Raw genomic sequence first — 15640 nt, 5'->3', positions numbered from 1 at the left:
TTCCATTTTGCTGACAGTTAATTATCACTGATGAGTCCCGTGACTAAGGTCTTCTCAAGTACATGAGGAAGTACATCATAATACCAAGCAGAAAAATAATCTGGGGAAATGAGTTCCAAAAATTTTGTATTTTATGTGGTGTGTCAAATAAAAGCTCTTTTACCTAAATTGTTCCCTGTAGCATCTCATTCTTAATTGTTTCAGTGTTTGCAGGTAGTAAGAACATGAATGATAGTACTTTGCATATTTATATCGGCTCATTTGCACTGCTTGAAGTCAACACTGAAGTGATTATAATGAGGTATGACCTGTTTTTGTTTAGTTATGCTTAGTGACTCTTTCAGGTGCGAGGAGAAGTTAAAAGAAGTTAAACTAACCTTTTACTTCCCTGAAGGATGCTGATCATCTTTTTAAATAAGAAAATATTTAATTACCTTGAAAATAGGGACATTGCTGTTCGTTTAGTAGGGAATGGATTAAGGAAAAGGAAAAATGCAGCATACGTGGCTTATTTGTGCTGATAATTAGTTGCTAGAAATTGATTCATTGGGCCTCGTTCAGACTGATCTCACTCTAGTATAAACTCTGAGATTCTAGCTATTTTTACAAGAAGACATTATTAGATAGTCAAAGTTCAATAGTATTATGGATAATACACTGTAATGTCAGCACTGATTTTTTTTCTACCAAAAGGATTTATTCTTATTTATGGTTAGGTTGTGCGCATATGAAGAGGGGCTGTTTTTGAAGTTAAGCCTGAGGGGTTGTCTCCATGAACACTTAGTTCATGACAAACAAGGCTGTGAGTTTACCTCGAGTTTGCATGCCATGCACTGAGTGTCCATGTGGACACTGCTGATGCACAGTAAAAACTCCCAAGTGTGTTTTTTGATCTACCCTGCTTTTTGATCTACCATTAAATACAATGGTGAGGATAAAGGTTATTGAAAGTACGTTTTGAGGAGGAGTAGGTACTCACTTTCTACTTTATATCTAGCATAATATATACATACAGCATATACACATCTATTTTTGGGGCTCGTTCTCCTTTTAGCTGGGTATGCCCTATTAAAACTATCATTTTCTAGCCTAGTGGCTTTTTGAATTTATTGTAACATGGACTGACAATGAGGTTATGCAAACGCAGTCACTTTCATAGATTGTAGAGATGCACATTGGTTTTATCAAAACAAAATTTCTTGCAAATCACTGAAATATTTTCCCAAGCTACTATCTCCCTGGGCAAGAGTTAGTGGCAGGAGCAGTTTCACACTAGACAGCACAATGGCTTTACATGCCTATCTCAATTAGAACAAAGAGGAAACAGCCAACAAGAGACAAGATACAAAACTCCTTTACAAGAGACTGGATGCAGCCAAGCCTCTCAACAGCTGTGTTAATCAAACAGCAAACATTCTTAAAAACCCTTCCAAAGTTTTAGGAGTGAATTTTTTTAAATTCCAGAGTGAGGTTTTCTTTAATGAAATGCTCAAAACAGATTTTAAGTCAATGACACGTGATGTTGTATGAACCTATTAAAGAGCACCAAGGGATTGTTTGCTTTAAGATCCCTAAGGATACTTGGCAGTTCAAACATACACAGTATATGTTGGTACAAGTGTGTAATCTGCACAAAATGCAAAACAGATCATTCATGTTTTGAATTTAACAGTCTGGTCGGGATACCCAGCAAAGTGAAAAATGAAAAATGGGGCGAATTGTTAACAAATCTCTCTCTGACATTCTGCCATGGCACTTGCAATTACAGCATACTGCAAGTAGAAAATAAAACATCTTTCTTTGGCTTTCACATGTCTAGTCCACAGCTCCTTCCAATCAATTGTAACCCTGTCTCCAGTCCTTTTGACGCCCCTCTCCCACTTATTTATGTTCTATTTTGGTCCCTATTTTCCTCCACCTTTTGTAAGTAGACAGTCTGCTTCCTCTCATATGACTGCCTTTTCTCCATTACAAAATCCAACGGCCTCTTGTTTTTCCTAACTCTTCTCTATATTCTGCCTTTGACTCTGCTGATTTTCTCCTCCCGGAATCCACCTTCGATCTGTTTTTAGCCCCTTCTTCCCTTCCCTCTCTCATATTCGTGTGTATATATAATGTGAGCTCACCACTGTTGCGACAAATTTACTATTCTGCCTCCAAACTTTCTCTACTTCTCTTTCTCTTCCACCATTGATGCCATCCTCTCCATCACCCAGACCAGTATTTTTGGTGTCATCTTTGATGCCTTCATCTCCTTCTCATTGAATCATAGAAGATTAGGGTTGGAAGAGACCTCAGGAGGTCATCTACAGGGCCGGTGCAAGGATATTTCACGCTGTAGGCGAAACTTCCACCTTGCACCCTCCCCCTCCCCAGCCGCCACCCTGAGGCACTCCCCCCGAGCCAGCTCCCCCCTCCGCCTGAGGTGCTTCCTGCGGCAGCTCTCCCCCTCCACCCCAGCTCATCCCTGCTGTCCGCCTGCAACCCGAGCAGCCGTTGCAGCTTCACTTCTCCTGCCTCCAAGCTTTGCGTGCCAATGAGCTTAGGCACCGCAAGCCCTGGGAGTGGAGAAGTGGAAGAAGCCACAGCATGCTGGGGAGGAGGCAGGGCAGGAGTGAGCTGGGACGGGGAAGTCTCCCCTGTGTGCGCCCCCACCTTACTTGCTGCAGCAGCTCTCCCCACGCTCCTCTACCCGTAGCTCCTCCACTCAATGCTGCGGCGACCGGGTGGCCGAAATCTCAGTCACCGCAGGTCGCTGCCGAAAGAAAATGCACCCCCCAATCCAGTGCCCTAGGCGACCACCTAGGTTGCTAAAATGTGTTGCACTGGCCCTGGTCATTGTTCAACCACTGCTCAAAGCAGGCCCAACCCCAACTAAATCATCCACGCAAGGGCTTTGTCAATCCAAGTTTAAATAACCTCTAGGATGGAGATTACCACCACTTCCTAGTAACCCATTCCATGGCTTCACCACCCCTCTCTAGTGAAATCGTTTTTCCTAATATCAACTAAGACCTCCCCCACTGCAATTGAAGACCATTGCTCCTTGTTCTGTCATCTGCCACCACTAGAACAGTCTAGTTCCATGCCTTTTTGGAACCCCCCTTCAGGTAGTTGAAGGCTGCTACAAATCCACCTAATTCTTCTCTTCTGCAGACTAAGTAACCCAAGTTCCCTCAGCTTCTCCTCACAAGTCATGAGCCCCAGCTCCCTAATCATTTGTGTTGCTCTGCTCTGGACTCTCTCCAATTTGTCCAGATCCTTTCTGTAGTGGGGAGCCAAAACTGGACACAATACTCCAGATGTGACATCACCAGTGCCGAATAGAGGGGAATAATCACTTCCTTCAGTCTGCAGGCAATGCTTCTACTAATGCTGCCCAATATACTGTTAGCCTTCTTGGCAACAAGGGCACACTGTTGACTCATCCACTGTAATCCCTAGGTCCTTTTCTGCAGAACTGCTGCTTAGCTGTCAGTCCCCAGCCTGTAGCAGTGCATGGGATTCTTCTGTCCTAAGTGCAGGACTCAGCCCTTGTCCTTGTTGAACCTGATCTGATTTCTTTTGGCCTAATCCTCCAATTTGTCTAGGTTGCTCTAGACTCTATCCCTACCCTCCAGCATATTTACCTCTCTCCCCATCTTAGTGTCATCCACAAACTCTCTGAGGGTGCAATCCATCCCATCTTCCAGATCATTAATGAAGACGTTGAACAAAACTGGCCCCAGAACGGACCCCTGGGCACTATGCTTGATACTGGCTGCCAACTAGACATCAAGCCATTTATCACCACCCGTTGAGTCCAAAGATCTAGCCAGCTTTCTATCCACCCTACAGGCCATTCATCCAGTCCATACCTTTTTAACTTGCTGGCAAGAATACTGTAGGAGACTGTATCAAAAGCTTTGCTGAAGTCAAGCTGTATCACGTCCACTGCTTTCCCCATATCCACAGAGCAAGTTATCTCATCATAGAAGGCAATCAGGTTCATCAGCCATGACTTGCCCTTAGTGAATCCATGTTAACTGTTCTTGATCACCTTCCTCTCCTCCAAGTGTTTCAAAATGGATTCTCTCTTTAGATTAAGATACTCTCCAAATCCTACTCTTTTTTGCCACAAATTCATCTCCAAAATCTTACCTGCTGTATCTCTGTCACCACTAAAATTATTCTGTTTTCTGTCTTGACTACTGCACTTCCTCTTCCTCCTCCCCAGCTTCCTCACAACTCATCCACCCCTTTTATCTGCCCTGTGCCCTCACTCTGACTATGTTTCTTTTAAAGTTCTACTCTGGAGTCCCATATTCTGTGAATTTCACTTCAGACTTCTCCTTAAGCTGGCTCCAGACCTCATTTCTTCCTACTGTCCGTTCTACACCATGTGCAGAACCTCAGGCTGCTTTCTCAACTGCTCCTTTCAGGGCGGACTGTGGCATATAGACACTGACCCACACAGCGGGGGTGGCATAGGGACACACCAGTCCAGGGGAAACTGAAGAATGATTGTTCTTCATTGCACCAGGGCTGGGGGTTTGTTGTGTGGGGAGCCTGATGCAGCTCACTGAAGAGTTGGGGATCCTGAGACTAGTATTTTACCCTTCCACTTGTATCCCCACTACTATTGCTGCCCTCCTTCTCTCAGTTGGTCCTTTCTGGCTCATATCCAACTTGGGATCACGGAGGGGGGAGACAAAAAAGCCCCTGAACTATCTGCTCAGTAGTTGCCAATGTGTACCCCAGAGGCCAGGGGAGTAACTGGATGAGAATCTAGCTGAGCTATTGACAAGCATAACAGGGTGCTATGGGAATGAGCGTTATGCCATCTCTGCTCTTAAAAGATGGAGTTATTGAATATCTTCTACACACCAAACTGGAGATAAATGTACAAGTCAGTGAACCTGTAGCAATGTCTGGTGTTTGCAGCTATTTACAGACTCAGCTATGTTCCTACTGGCTATCTCAAGAGGACCAGAGCAGAGAGAACACGAACATAACTTATCCATGGCTAGAACTGTTTAAAATAATCTGGAAATACAGACATGTCTGAAAATGAGAAAAATAAAATAAGCAAGGCAAACCCTCCCCCCCCCCAACATACCTCCGTAAATGTCCTCCAGAAGACACCTTTTCGTCCAACACATACAAACAGGCTAATGTGTATAGACACTCTGCCCCATAAAACTGAAACACAACTAATCAGTTCTACAGATGTAGGGACATGGGGGTGAATTGGTTGCCATTCAAGGAGGGCATGGCATTAGTAGCACTTGTTTCTCCTGTTTTTCTGATTAAGACCCCAATCCTACAAGCAGATCCACATGGGCAGGCTCAGGGGGGCTGTCCAAGTGAATCCAGAGTGTAGGCCTACAGGCAAGTGGCAGCTGTGCCATGCTGTTCTTCTATGAGAAGGCTTCATGCTATTCTCAAGCCCAAGAGTTGCTAATCTCTGACCATGCTCTACATAGAATATTGAGAAAGATATACTGATGCTTAGCAAAGCAATCTCATGGAAAAAGCCCAGCTGAAACGACTTAGAAGCTGAAGCCGGTGGTTAAACAGGTTGGCTGTTTCCAATATTTGTAAAATAAAATAAACAGACCAGTCCTCACTACACAATCACCTACAGCAGGTATTTTTGTTTTCAAATGAAATCTATTTAAGGTGTTTCCAAACATCTAACAAATGGAAAAAAATGTCCAAATGCTGTTGAACTCAAAAAGGTTTAATGATGTAAGAGATTAAGGCCTTTTTTCCCCTGCTTAAAAAAAAAAAAAATCTATGAAGGCTGAAAAGTTCAAACTAGTCTATGAAGTTGCAGACCGGTGCAATTTAAAAAGGTTGAGTTACTGCATATTATACCAAATGTAGCACATTATGAATTCCATATTCCCTCAGCAAGAGTGGCATATTTAATGAGGAAGCCAAGTCATTCAGCTCTGTTTCCATTTTATGTTTTTCCCAAGATTGTATTAGGCTAAAATGGACATTTCAACTGGAAAGAGGAAAAATAGCAGAATAATGAATTTGTAGGCAATAAAGTTATAACTAAGAAGTTACTAGGACTTCACAAAATTTGTATTCTATGTGAAAGATATCATGTGTACATTATCTCAATGTCAGCAAATGCTTATTATAATACAGTTTTAAACAGAGTTTCAACTTTCCATGTGCATCAGCCCTGTCTTGTGTTTTGTCTTCTGTACTATAATGACTTTTTCCTGCTAAGATAGCAATACAAGATTTGCAAGGGCAAATCTGATTGCTGGTTGGATTAAGACCAGTATCCAGCAGAAGTTATTTTTTTACATTTTAGAAGTAAGAGAAAAAAAATCTTTGAATTCACCTCACCAGCTCTGTAGTGTTCATAGCAGTAACATTTCCCTCCTGACCCCTGTGGCAACTGATTTACACCCTGAATCAGGAGATTTAATTACCATTATTTGAGGATGGTCAATTTCACTTCTTTGCAGTCTCTCACTCATAAAAGTGCATTTCCTCCTTCCAGCAAAAAGTAATGATCTCTTTGCAATTATCAGCACAGATGTGGCAAAAATTTGAATTTTCATGATTATTCAATAAGATTTGGAGCACTGAAGAATATATACCCAGCGAGATCATTCAGCTGGCCTCAGGATTAATGAGCCTCTTGAATAGAAGATACTATAGAGAGTGAAGGAGTTTTTCTGACAGACTGTTCCAATACAACTGTTAAGATGGGTGGAGAAAGGATAATTACAGATTCTTTCCGGACCATCCCACAGAATACATATTTTTAAAGGGCACATTATCATTTAAGTTGCTGCAAGGTTTACTCTTAATTTGCATTAGGGTTAGCTTCATTTACACTTTAGACACTGGTAATTATTCAGCTTTGTGAGAGAGATGAACCCAAACTAAAACGCCATATCTGAACTATTTGTAAGGCTCTGAGCCAAAACCCTCAGATCTGAGCACTCTTGAACTTGTGAACCTCACATCTGAGCCTGCCCGAATTGCAGAGTGCTCAGATTTGGTTCATGATGTTAGCTTCAAGCTACAAACTGGAATCCAGATCTGTGGTTTTCTTTCAGGCCCATCTCCTTGTAGCAGTGCTGTACCCTCACATGGTTCAGAAATGTGTAGTTGGTAAACCGGTGAAGTTTCTGGGGGTGGAGGGCAAAGCTTCCTCCATCAGTGGAGCAAGCAGAAATCTGACCAATGCTAAAAGCAGCTGCTCAGGCCTTCAGAAAAGATCCAGTGCTGATTTTAGTTGACTGGTTGATTTTATTTGACTCCCCTTGCAAGCAGCTGAGATCCTGAGGTTCTCAAAATGTGAAACTTTTTACTTGTACATTGAGTCTATTTGTTAAAGAAGTAATCCACTGACAGTAACAAACTCCCAAGTGCATTGTACCAGAGTGACTTTTCAGTAGAGAAATGCACTTTAAGCCTTGTAAAGTACCCAGATACCACAGCATGAGCACCACATAAATGCTGACAATATATTTTAGTCATAACACCAGTGTTTCCAAAATTTTGTATAAGGTTTCCTGAATTAGCTTTGAAAGAGTCTGAATTACACTGTTCAAAAGCATATGCATTTATTATATGCATGATCACACTACATACATAACTCTTTTCTAGCTGAAGGGGGTGGCTTAGTTATCTAAACATCAGGTTGCAAACATCCAGGTCCCATGGCACTCTGGATTCAAATGCTGGCAGAGTCAACTCAGCCCTTCAATCTGTCAAGGTAGAGCAACTGAGTTTTCTGTATATGAGAGTCTTTGAGACCATAAAAGCCATATGCCCAAGACACAAGGCTCTGACGACCCCTGATGTTGGGCGGGGGCACTCAAAGCCAGTCTGTGTGTCACTAGACGGGGAGCGGTGCATGTCCCAGGCACTCAAGGAATGTTCTGATTTAGTTTCAAATGGCAAGGCTTCCGTAGAACTATGACCACCTTTTAAAGGTACCCTCACCCGCAAGGAGTGTGACAGTGCACATTTGGATGGGGCGTTATAAGTTATAGCTTGAGAACGAGTCCAAGTATACACATCTATTGCGTAAGCAGCATAATGAGTCTTAAGTTAAGTCCTACTGATCTGACTTGGGGAAAATACATTGTCAGGCTACATCAGGAAACATAGTACATATGTGGAACAAGCTAATCCTGGAAAAGAGGTCTTCATTTCTAGAATTGTTTCAAAATTTACAGAAACTTATTTCATGGACAACATAAATATTGTAAGATCCTTTTTACTGCGGAAAAAAATGGTTGCAACTAGGATGCAGGCTTACGCTGTTATGATGACAGTATTTACAGGTATGGTAATTGGGGGGGGAGAGGGGTTTGGTTGTTGTTGCTAAACTGTGTCTTGGCTCAGACCTCTCAGTGTTTTCTGGCAATTAGACTGTACTGAACATGCAGTTTCTGGCCTGAATACCAACTTGCTACTTGCATAATATTTAGAATGCATTAAGAAATTGAGATGGGAGGGGATGGTAAACAGATTTCTAAACAAAGATGCAAAAAAATGTTTAATTGAGGTAGTAGGTTTAATTTTAATTATTTAATGGAGTGAAAAATTAATGGACACTTAGCAGAATTAAATTTGAATAATTGCTTTTGTCAATCAATTTCTGTGGCAATCATTTGCTACTCTTTTTTAAACAAACAGCTTAATTTGAGATTTGAAAAATTTGGTGAGTAAACATATCTTAATAGCACATTAAAAATGCATAGAAATTATCAGTTTTTTCAAGAACAAGATCAAATGGACACATTTCATCTAATTTTTTAAATAAAATGCATCATCTGAGATGGGAAAAAATAACATATGATATATGAAGAGAAACATTTTTAAAGTATTCCTGATTTCAAATTATATTATGAAATAAATTGTGTACAAAAGAAGGCTGGTTAATTTTACTTTCAAAAGAATGTACAATGTATTTAGCTGAGCAGATGCTTATAACTACCAAAACAATTAGCACTGAAGTGACAATTACTATTCCTTCTTACCCTCCCGCGCTGCTAATTTTTGTTCTGTCTCACGGCCTACCTATATGCAAACTATTTTTTATATGACAACTTATACACCAAACTGAAATTGGTGAACCGCATAGGCAGTTCTATAAATATTGACTAATCCTTTTATCCTGAGAGACAGTGGTCCTTGCTTGCACAGCCAATTGGCAAATAACAAGCAATATCAGCCAGTGCTTGTAAGGAGGTTTAATTATTCTTGAGAACTAAACAGGGATTTAATCTTTGGCTTTGCAGTGGGGCTTGCATGTATGTTTTGCGTTGATCTTAATACAAACTAGAATATATACTGTTTGTTATTATTTTTGAAATCTCATTTAATACTGCTTAAACAACAGTGATTCACATTCAGACATTGAAATTCTTATGAAATAGTGTTTCTTAAAATTGATCCTAATATGCAGGTTCTTTACATTCCAGGGTTTACTTTCTGTAGGCAAAGCAACACTGTAGTGTGGTTTCGTTCTTTGTCATACATCACCATTAGTAAATGTTCTACTTAATTTACAAAGTGGAAATGTACATAATTTACAAACAAATGTTCTTCGTTCATGGAATTATTTTCATTACTTTATTTTTGTACTGATGTGCACTTAAGGCCTGATCCTCTGCTGCTTTGTACCTTCTGTAGTCATTGACTCCTACACAAAATAAATACAAAGTGGATGTGATTGCTACTATTCTGACTTCGCACCCACTTCCCACAGGTATGAATAACTACATTGAATGAAAAAAAGTGGAGAATCACCCCTTTTTTGTGACACCTTTATGAATGGCAGGAAGGATAAACTAGGAGGATAGACTCAATGATATATATGCAGAGCTCAGATAGGTGAAATGGGGATACATAAGTACCTAGACAGACCACATGTTGTGCCATCCACTTTGCCAATTCACTCTATGCAAGGTGTAATATGAAGTTCTGTTCCATACATTGCTAAATGAGTTCTGACGACTCTGAGGGTATACAGCTCTTGGCATACTTAAGCATCCAGCGGATCCTACCACTTCAATATTGCATACATTTTTAGCCCTGACACAAAAACCCAGTGACACCCAAATGGCTACAACAGCAGTGCAAAATTGAGTTGTACATACTTGTGGACACTTCATTCTGTATGTTAAACACAGAAAAAGTAGGCTACATCAGGAAGATGATGTATTAAAACATCAGCTGAAGCATAACAGCTCAGTGGAACTTCACTTTTCATCTATTCAAATGACTTCTAGTATAGCAAAAAGCAGGACAAGACTACAGCACATAGATTAGTGTAAACTGGGTAAGGCAGATACTGTTCTGGTCCTCAGTCAATGAAGGTTTAGAAAGTGAACTTGACTTTAAGAAAGTCAGTCCCAATTATTCATATTTCTGTCAGGTGTCACTACACATTAATGTACAAATAGACATCTCATGATGGAATATATATATAAGGTAGCTGGGAAACAGAGAGACTACAACAGTAATAGTCCATTGCCAAAATATAAGAGATAATATTGGCTGCATTTGATGATCTGAAGTTTCATCTGGAAACTTCACACCATAATTTGAGAATGATAAATGACAAGGGTCATTGCTAAGACAGGGGGCTAGTTATGACAATGATTGAGTAAAGTGGACAGACACTGAATTAGTATGGCTACTATTCCAAGCTCATCAAAATAGTTTAACTCATTCCTATAATTTCTCTTGAGGACATTTGTGTTTTGCTGTAGTAGGTCAATCTCTTTATAGGTTTGCTTGCAAAGATAGGTACAGTATATGATAGCAAGTTATCCTTGATGAAGGAAATAGTGTCTTATCATATGCTGTTAACGACACTACAGAGTTCTTACACAGTTTCTGGAGAGCCAACATAGACCCATCTAAGCCAATTTAATTTCAGTGGGAGATATTTGGGTTCAAACATTATTTTGGTTAATTACTTCATAATGATCATGCCTTGTAATTATATTTTAACCAAAGAGCTCAAGACATTTCCTTTCCTTCTCTGGAATAAAAACTGGGGAGGGAAATGGAATCTCTATGTTAAAACCCATGTGAGTTTTCAACCAAAAATCCCACTGATATCTTCTCCAGGCCTCCATGGGAGTGTAAATGGATTTCCCCTCTCCATTGAATATGTCCTGGTCACTCTTGAATGGTGTGGATCCTGGCTGCTCTGCATGAGAAGGGAAACGGGGGATCTAGGCCCCATTTATTAAGTTTCAGATCTCTGTGAGATATGTGTTACAAGCATCAGAGTGAATCTGTTGAAGGAAGGAAAAAGTTGCTCCCGAAACATGGTGAAGTGAGCATTGAATATCAGAACTTCAAACATGTATGTTCAAAGAGCCATCTGTTTGCAAGACTAATGGGTCACCCTGGATAAAGCTGAATCTATAAAAGGAGGAATGGGGACATGATTATGGGAAAGCTTTTTTTCTGTTTAAGGTATGTATATGCCCCCCATCACTGTAGTATCTCAGCACTTCACAATTGTTAATGTATTTATTCTCACAACACCCCTGTGAGGCTGCGAAGTGCTAGCATTCCATACCTTACAGATAAGGAACTGAGGCACAGAGAGACTAAGTGGCTTGCCTGGGGTCACGCAGGATATTTATTGCAGAGCTGGACTTAAACCAGGTTTCCTGCAGCCCAGGGTAGCATTCTAACCACTGGCCCATCCTTCCCCTCAACTGAGTGAATGTAAATGAGAAAGAAGAACCTGCAGTCTCTTATCTATGTATTATTTTATTATTCATACATATTAATGAACAGTTCTTGGCTTTTACCATGTGATTAAAAAAAAAGTATTTTTCCAAAAGACTTGCCACTTTCATACTCACTCTGCCATGGAAAGCAATTTGTTTGATCACATCTTCATCTCAATTTCATTACACTGCCATTCAAGACAAATTTGTAGTTTTCTCTTTTCTTCATCAATTATTTACCACTAAGGTATAAGTACAGAGCTTAGCACAAGGCCCTGACCCTGACTGGCACCACTATGCACTGCTGCAGTACAAAATAATAACAGCATCTATTCTAATTGCTGTCAATCACTGGGGACCAACCATCCCTTGATAAACAGATCCCCTCTGTAATTAGAGTTCATTTTATTAACTATCTAAAACAGTTTGGGAAAAACTGGTCTGCACTTATCCAATCCAATCCAATCATCATCTTTTTTTGTTTGTTTGTTTAGGTATTCACTGTGAAGAAGACATCAATGAATGTTACATGAACCCTTGTCAAAATGGTGGCACCTGTGAGAATTTTCCTGGAAATTACACTTGTCATTGCCCATTTGGAGAGAAGGAGGGGATTTCTTATGGTGGCAGGAACTGTACGGAGGTCCTCCTTGGCTGCAATGACCATCAATGCCAAAACAGTGGTTTATGTATCCCTCATTTAAAAAATGGCCACCATGGATCCAGCTGCATCTGCCCACCTGGGTATACTGGAACACACTGTGAAACAATAACCACCTTTTCTTTTGAGGGAAATGGTTTCCTTTGGGTGAACAGTGACATGACAGCTGTACAGGGATCTTTCTATAACATAAACCTGAGGTTTCAGACTGTGCAACCTACAGCTTTTATATTTCACCGAGGGGAGAAAGATACATTTGTCAGGTTGGAATTACTGAATGGCTGCTTACACTTATTCATGCAAGTCAATAACCAGACACAGGTTCTTTTGCATATTTCACATAATGTCAGTGATGGAGAATGGCATTCCGTGGAGGTAACCTTAGCAAGAGCTGTTACCCTTAATTTACTTGACAGTTCTTGTATGGAATCATGTGTCAATAAATCTACTACTGCAATAGATAGTGATCAACTGATGCTTGCATTTCAGAGCACATTTTTGGGTGGTTTGCCAGTGGGAAACATGAGCAGTGACTCTCCACCTAACATCTATAATATGCATTCTGCACCTTCATTTGTAGGATGTCTTCAGGACATTGAAATAGACTTGAACATTATTACCCCTGAGAACATATCAAGTGAAACATCTTTAAATGTCAAATCAGGCTGTACGAAACAGGACAGGTGTGAAAACCACCCTTGTCAAAATAGGGGACGCTGCATCAACTTGTGGCTGAGTTATCAATGTGACTGCTACAGGCCCTACACAGGGCCAAACTGTTCAACAGGTAAGATAATGCTTTTGGCATTAGTGTATTAAATGCCAGCTCAAAGCATAATCACAAACAAATCTGTTTATATCAGTGATGAAACACTATGACCCTTAAGACCTCCCCTGCTTACTGTCAACTGAAGAGAAAACACAAGAGGTTAGTAGTAGCACTTGTTCATTTTTTTATAGTTCTCTTTGTAGGAAACCTAAATTTCAATCAGGCAGAAAAGTAAAGGTAAATTGATGGGTTCTGCTCATCCAATTTTTTTTTTTTTTACTTTTAGTATGCCATTAAACTTTGGGAAACTCTGGTTTGCTATAGGTTTGGCACCCAGTGACCTAAAGGCTACGTCTACACTATAAGCTAGGGGTCTGATTCCTCGCTCATGTACATATACTTGCACTAGCTCTCATCCAGCTAGAGTGAATATAAATAGCAGGGTAGCCATGGTAACACTGGTATCAACAGTGGAGGCACAGCTGAGCCAGGCTAACTACAAACCTCACTGAAACTGGGCTAGGTAGCTTGATGACAGCTAGAGTGAGTACATCCATGACAGGGGAAATGACACCACTAGCTTGTAATATAGATATAGCCTTAGGAGATTAAATCTTATTTTTAAAACTCACTTAGGTGCTTTACCCCCAGTCTCAAAATCTGTATGTAAAGCAGTGCCCATGTTTTTAAGGGTAAATGAAGAATGAATAAAACATTGAACAGATGAAAAAAAATAGATATTAAAAAAAATCATATCTGACCTTTCACCAGCAGATTAAGCCTGATAGTCAATAGCATCATTTTGCCAACCAACCTAGGGAGAATGAACGCTTGAGGATTGGCTGGTTGAAGTCCAGCCCAGGGTAAGAGTTACCAATAGCCGTTACCATCTGAGAGCTGCCTGGTTGCCTGTGTGAAATAAGTCAATTTCCCACAGGACATGCACCCGTATCTCAAAAACCATTTAACTGGCATGCTTATGGGCAGAGTCAGCAGAGACGCCAAAACCTGAATGGGCCTGGAAGTTGAATTACCCTCGCTTTCCTCCATGCTAGGGTTGCCAGCCCTCCAGGATTGTCCTGGAGTCTCCAGGAATTAAAGATTAGTCTTTAATTAAAGATTATGTCATGTGATGAAATCTCCAGGAATTCATCCAATCAAAGTTGGCAACCCTACTCCATGTGTTCCACCAAGTATGATCTGAGGCAAACTGGAGGGACGATATGAGGTCCCGGCATTGCTGTCTGCTATGCTCTACCTGCTATGTGGATAAACAGAGTGCATCATTCTCCAGGGCTGTAAATATAGCACCTTTCAGGAACACTTTGAACTGGACCTTCCCCTCCTTTCTCAGTAAAAGCCTGTTGAGCTCAGACTGGGAGTTTTGCCTGAGGAAGGTGTGCAGGATTTGGCCCTCTATTCACACACAAATGCCCCCCACTCCCCTATTACAAATTACTAACTTTCAACTAACCAGGCTGGCGCTTCCATTTAGGCGATCTAGGTGATCACCTAGGGTGCCAGGATTTTGGGGGGCGGCATTTTGCCACTCTCGGTGGCAATTCTGCGGCGGGTCCTTCACTCGCTCCAGGACCCGCTGCTGAACTGCCTCGAAGACCGGGAATGCGGAAGGACCCCCACCTAGGGCGCCAAAAACCCTGGCGCCGCTCCTGCAACTAACACATGTTAATTTGGGGATCAAGAAAAGACAGTTTATATTTTAAACCAGGCAGACTGGAAAAAATGAAGAGCATCAGCAGTGCCCTGGCTAGATTCAAAGGGCCAGATCCTTAGCTAGTGCAAGTTGTCATAGCTGCATTGAAGGCAATGTAGCTACACAGATTTATCCCAGCTGAGGATCTGGTCCCATGGGGTTATTGGATGTATTTCACCAGAAAGCTGCATCTTGAAATCCCTTTCAAAATGTTTAAATATTATATCATTTCATATGCTGTATTTAATAGTTATCTATAACCTTTTTTTAATGTAAAATGATAAAGCCTGAGAGGTAATTTTAACAGACTGCTTTGAACTCCAGCTGTAATTTATCCAAAGGTTTGAAAAGCAACTTTGGAGTATAGGACAACATCTGGTAAATATGTTTGCCTCTTTATATGAAATGAAATGAAAACCATTCAGGGCCGAGAGAGGCTTATTCTTGCATTAGAACTGTTGAGAATGATTAAAAAGTATTTGGTATTTTTTTTTCTGCTGACTGCAATATTCCTTGCAAATCATACCACCATGCCACTTTGATACATGGATTTTAGATATATGCTGTACTTAAAACACTATGGCAGTGGGGAGGAGGGGACTTGTGGCTAGGGATAACATAAGAAATGTTGGTGTCCTTTTGAAGAAAAGTTGCTGCCAAGGATTTAATTGACATGAGGCAATATTTTCACTACATATACAAAATAACAAACAGATGTTGACTTATTTTGATCAGCATCCAGATGTAGTGACACAAGAAGTTAATATTGACCA

The 15640-nt window shown here is 40.7% G+C and overlaps 1 protein-coding gene across 2 annotated transcripts in view; it reads left to right on the top strand.

Moving 5' to 3' along the window:
* The window catches only part of CRB1 (crumbs cell polarity complex component 1), a 171244-nt gene that overhangs the window by 101907 nt on the left and 53697 nt on the right, over nt 1–15640 (top strand). For both annotated transcript variants that reach the window (XM_032770890.2, XM_032770888.2), the window contains one exon: nt 12218–13171. In XM_032770890.2, the coding sequence (XP_032626781.1) occupies nt 12218–13171 (954 nt within the window). The remainder of the gene's footprint in view (nt 1–12217; nt 13172–15640) is intronic.

Source organism: Chelonoidis abingdonii, chromosome 7 (assembly GCF_003597395.2).
Source record: "Chelonoidis abingdonii isolate Lonesome George chromosome 7, CheloAbing_2.0, whole genome shotgun sequence".
Taxonomy (NCBI): domain Eukaryota; kingdom Metazoa; phylum Chordata; order Testudines; family Testudinidae; genus Chelonoidis; species Chelonoidis abingdonii.
This window is presented reverse-complemented; position numbering and strand designations above follow the sequence as displayed.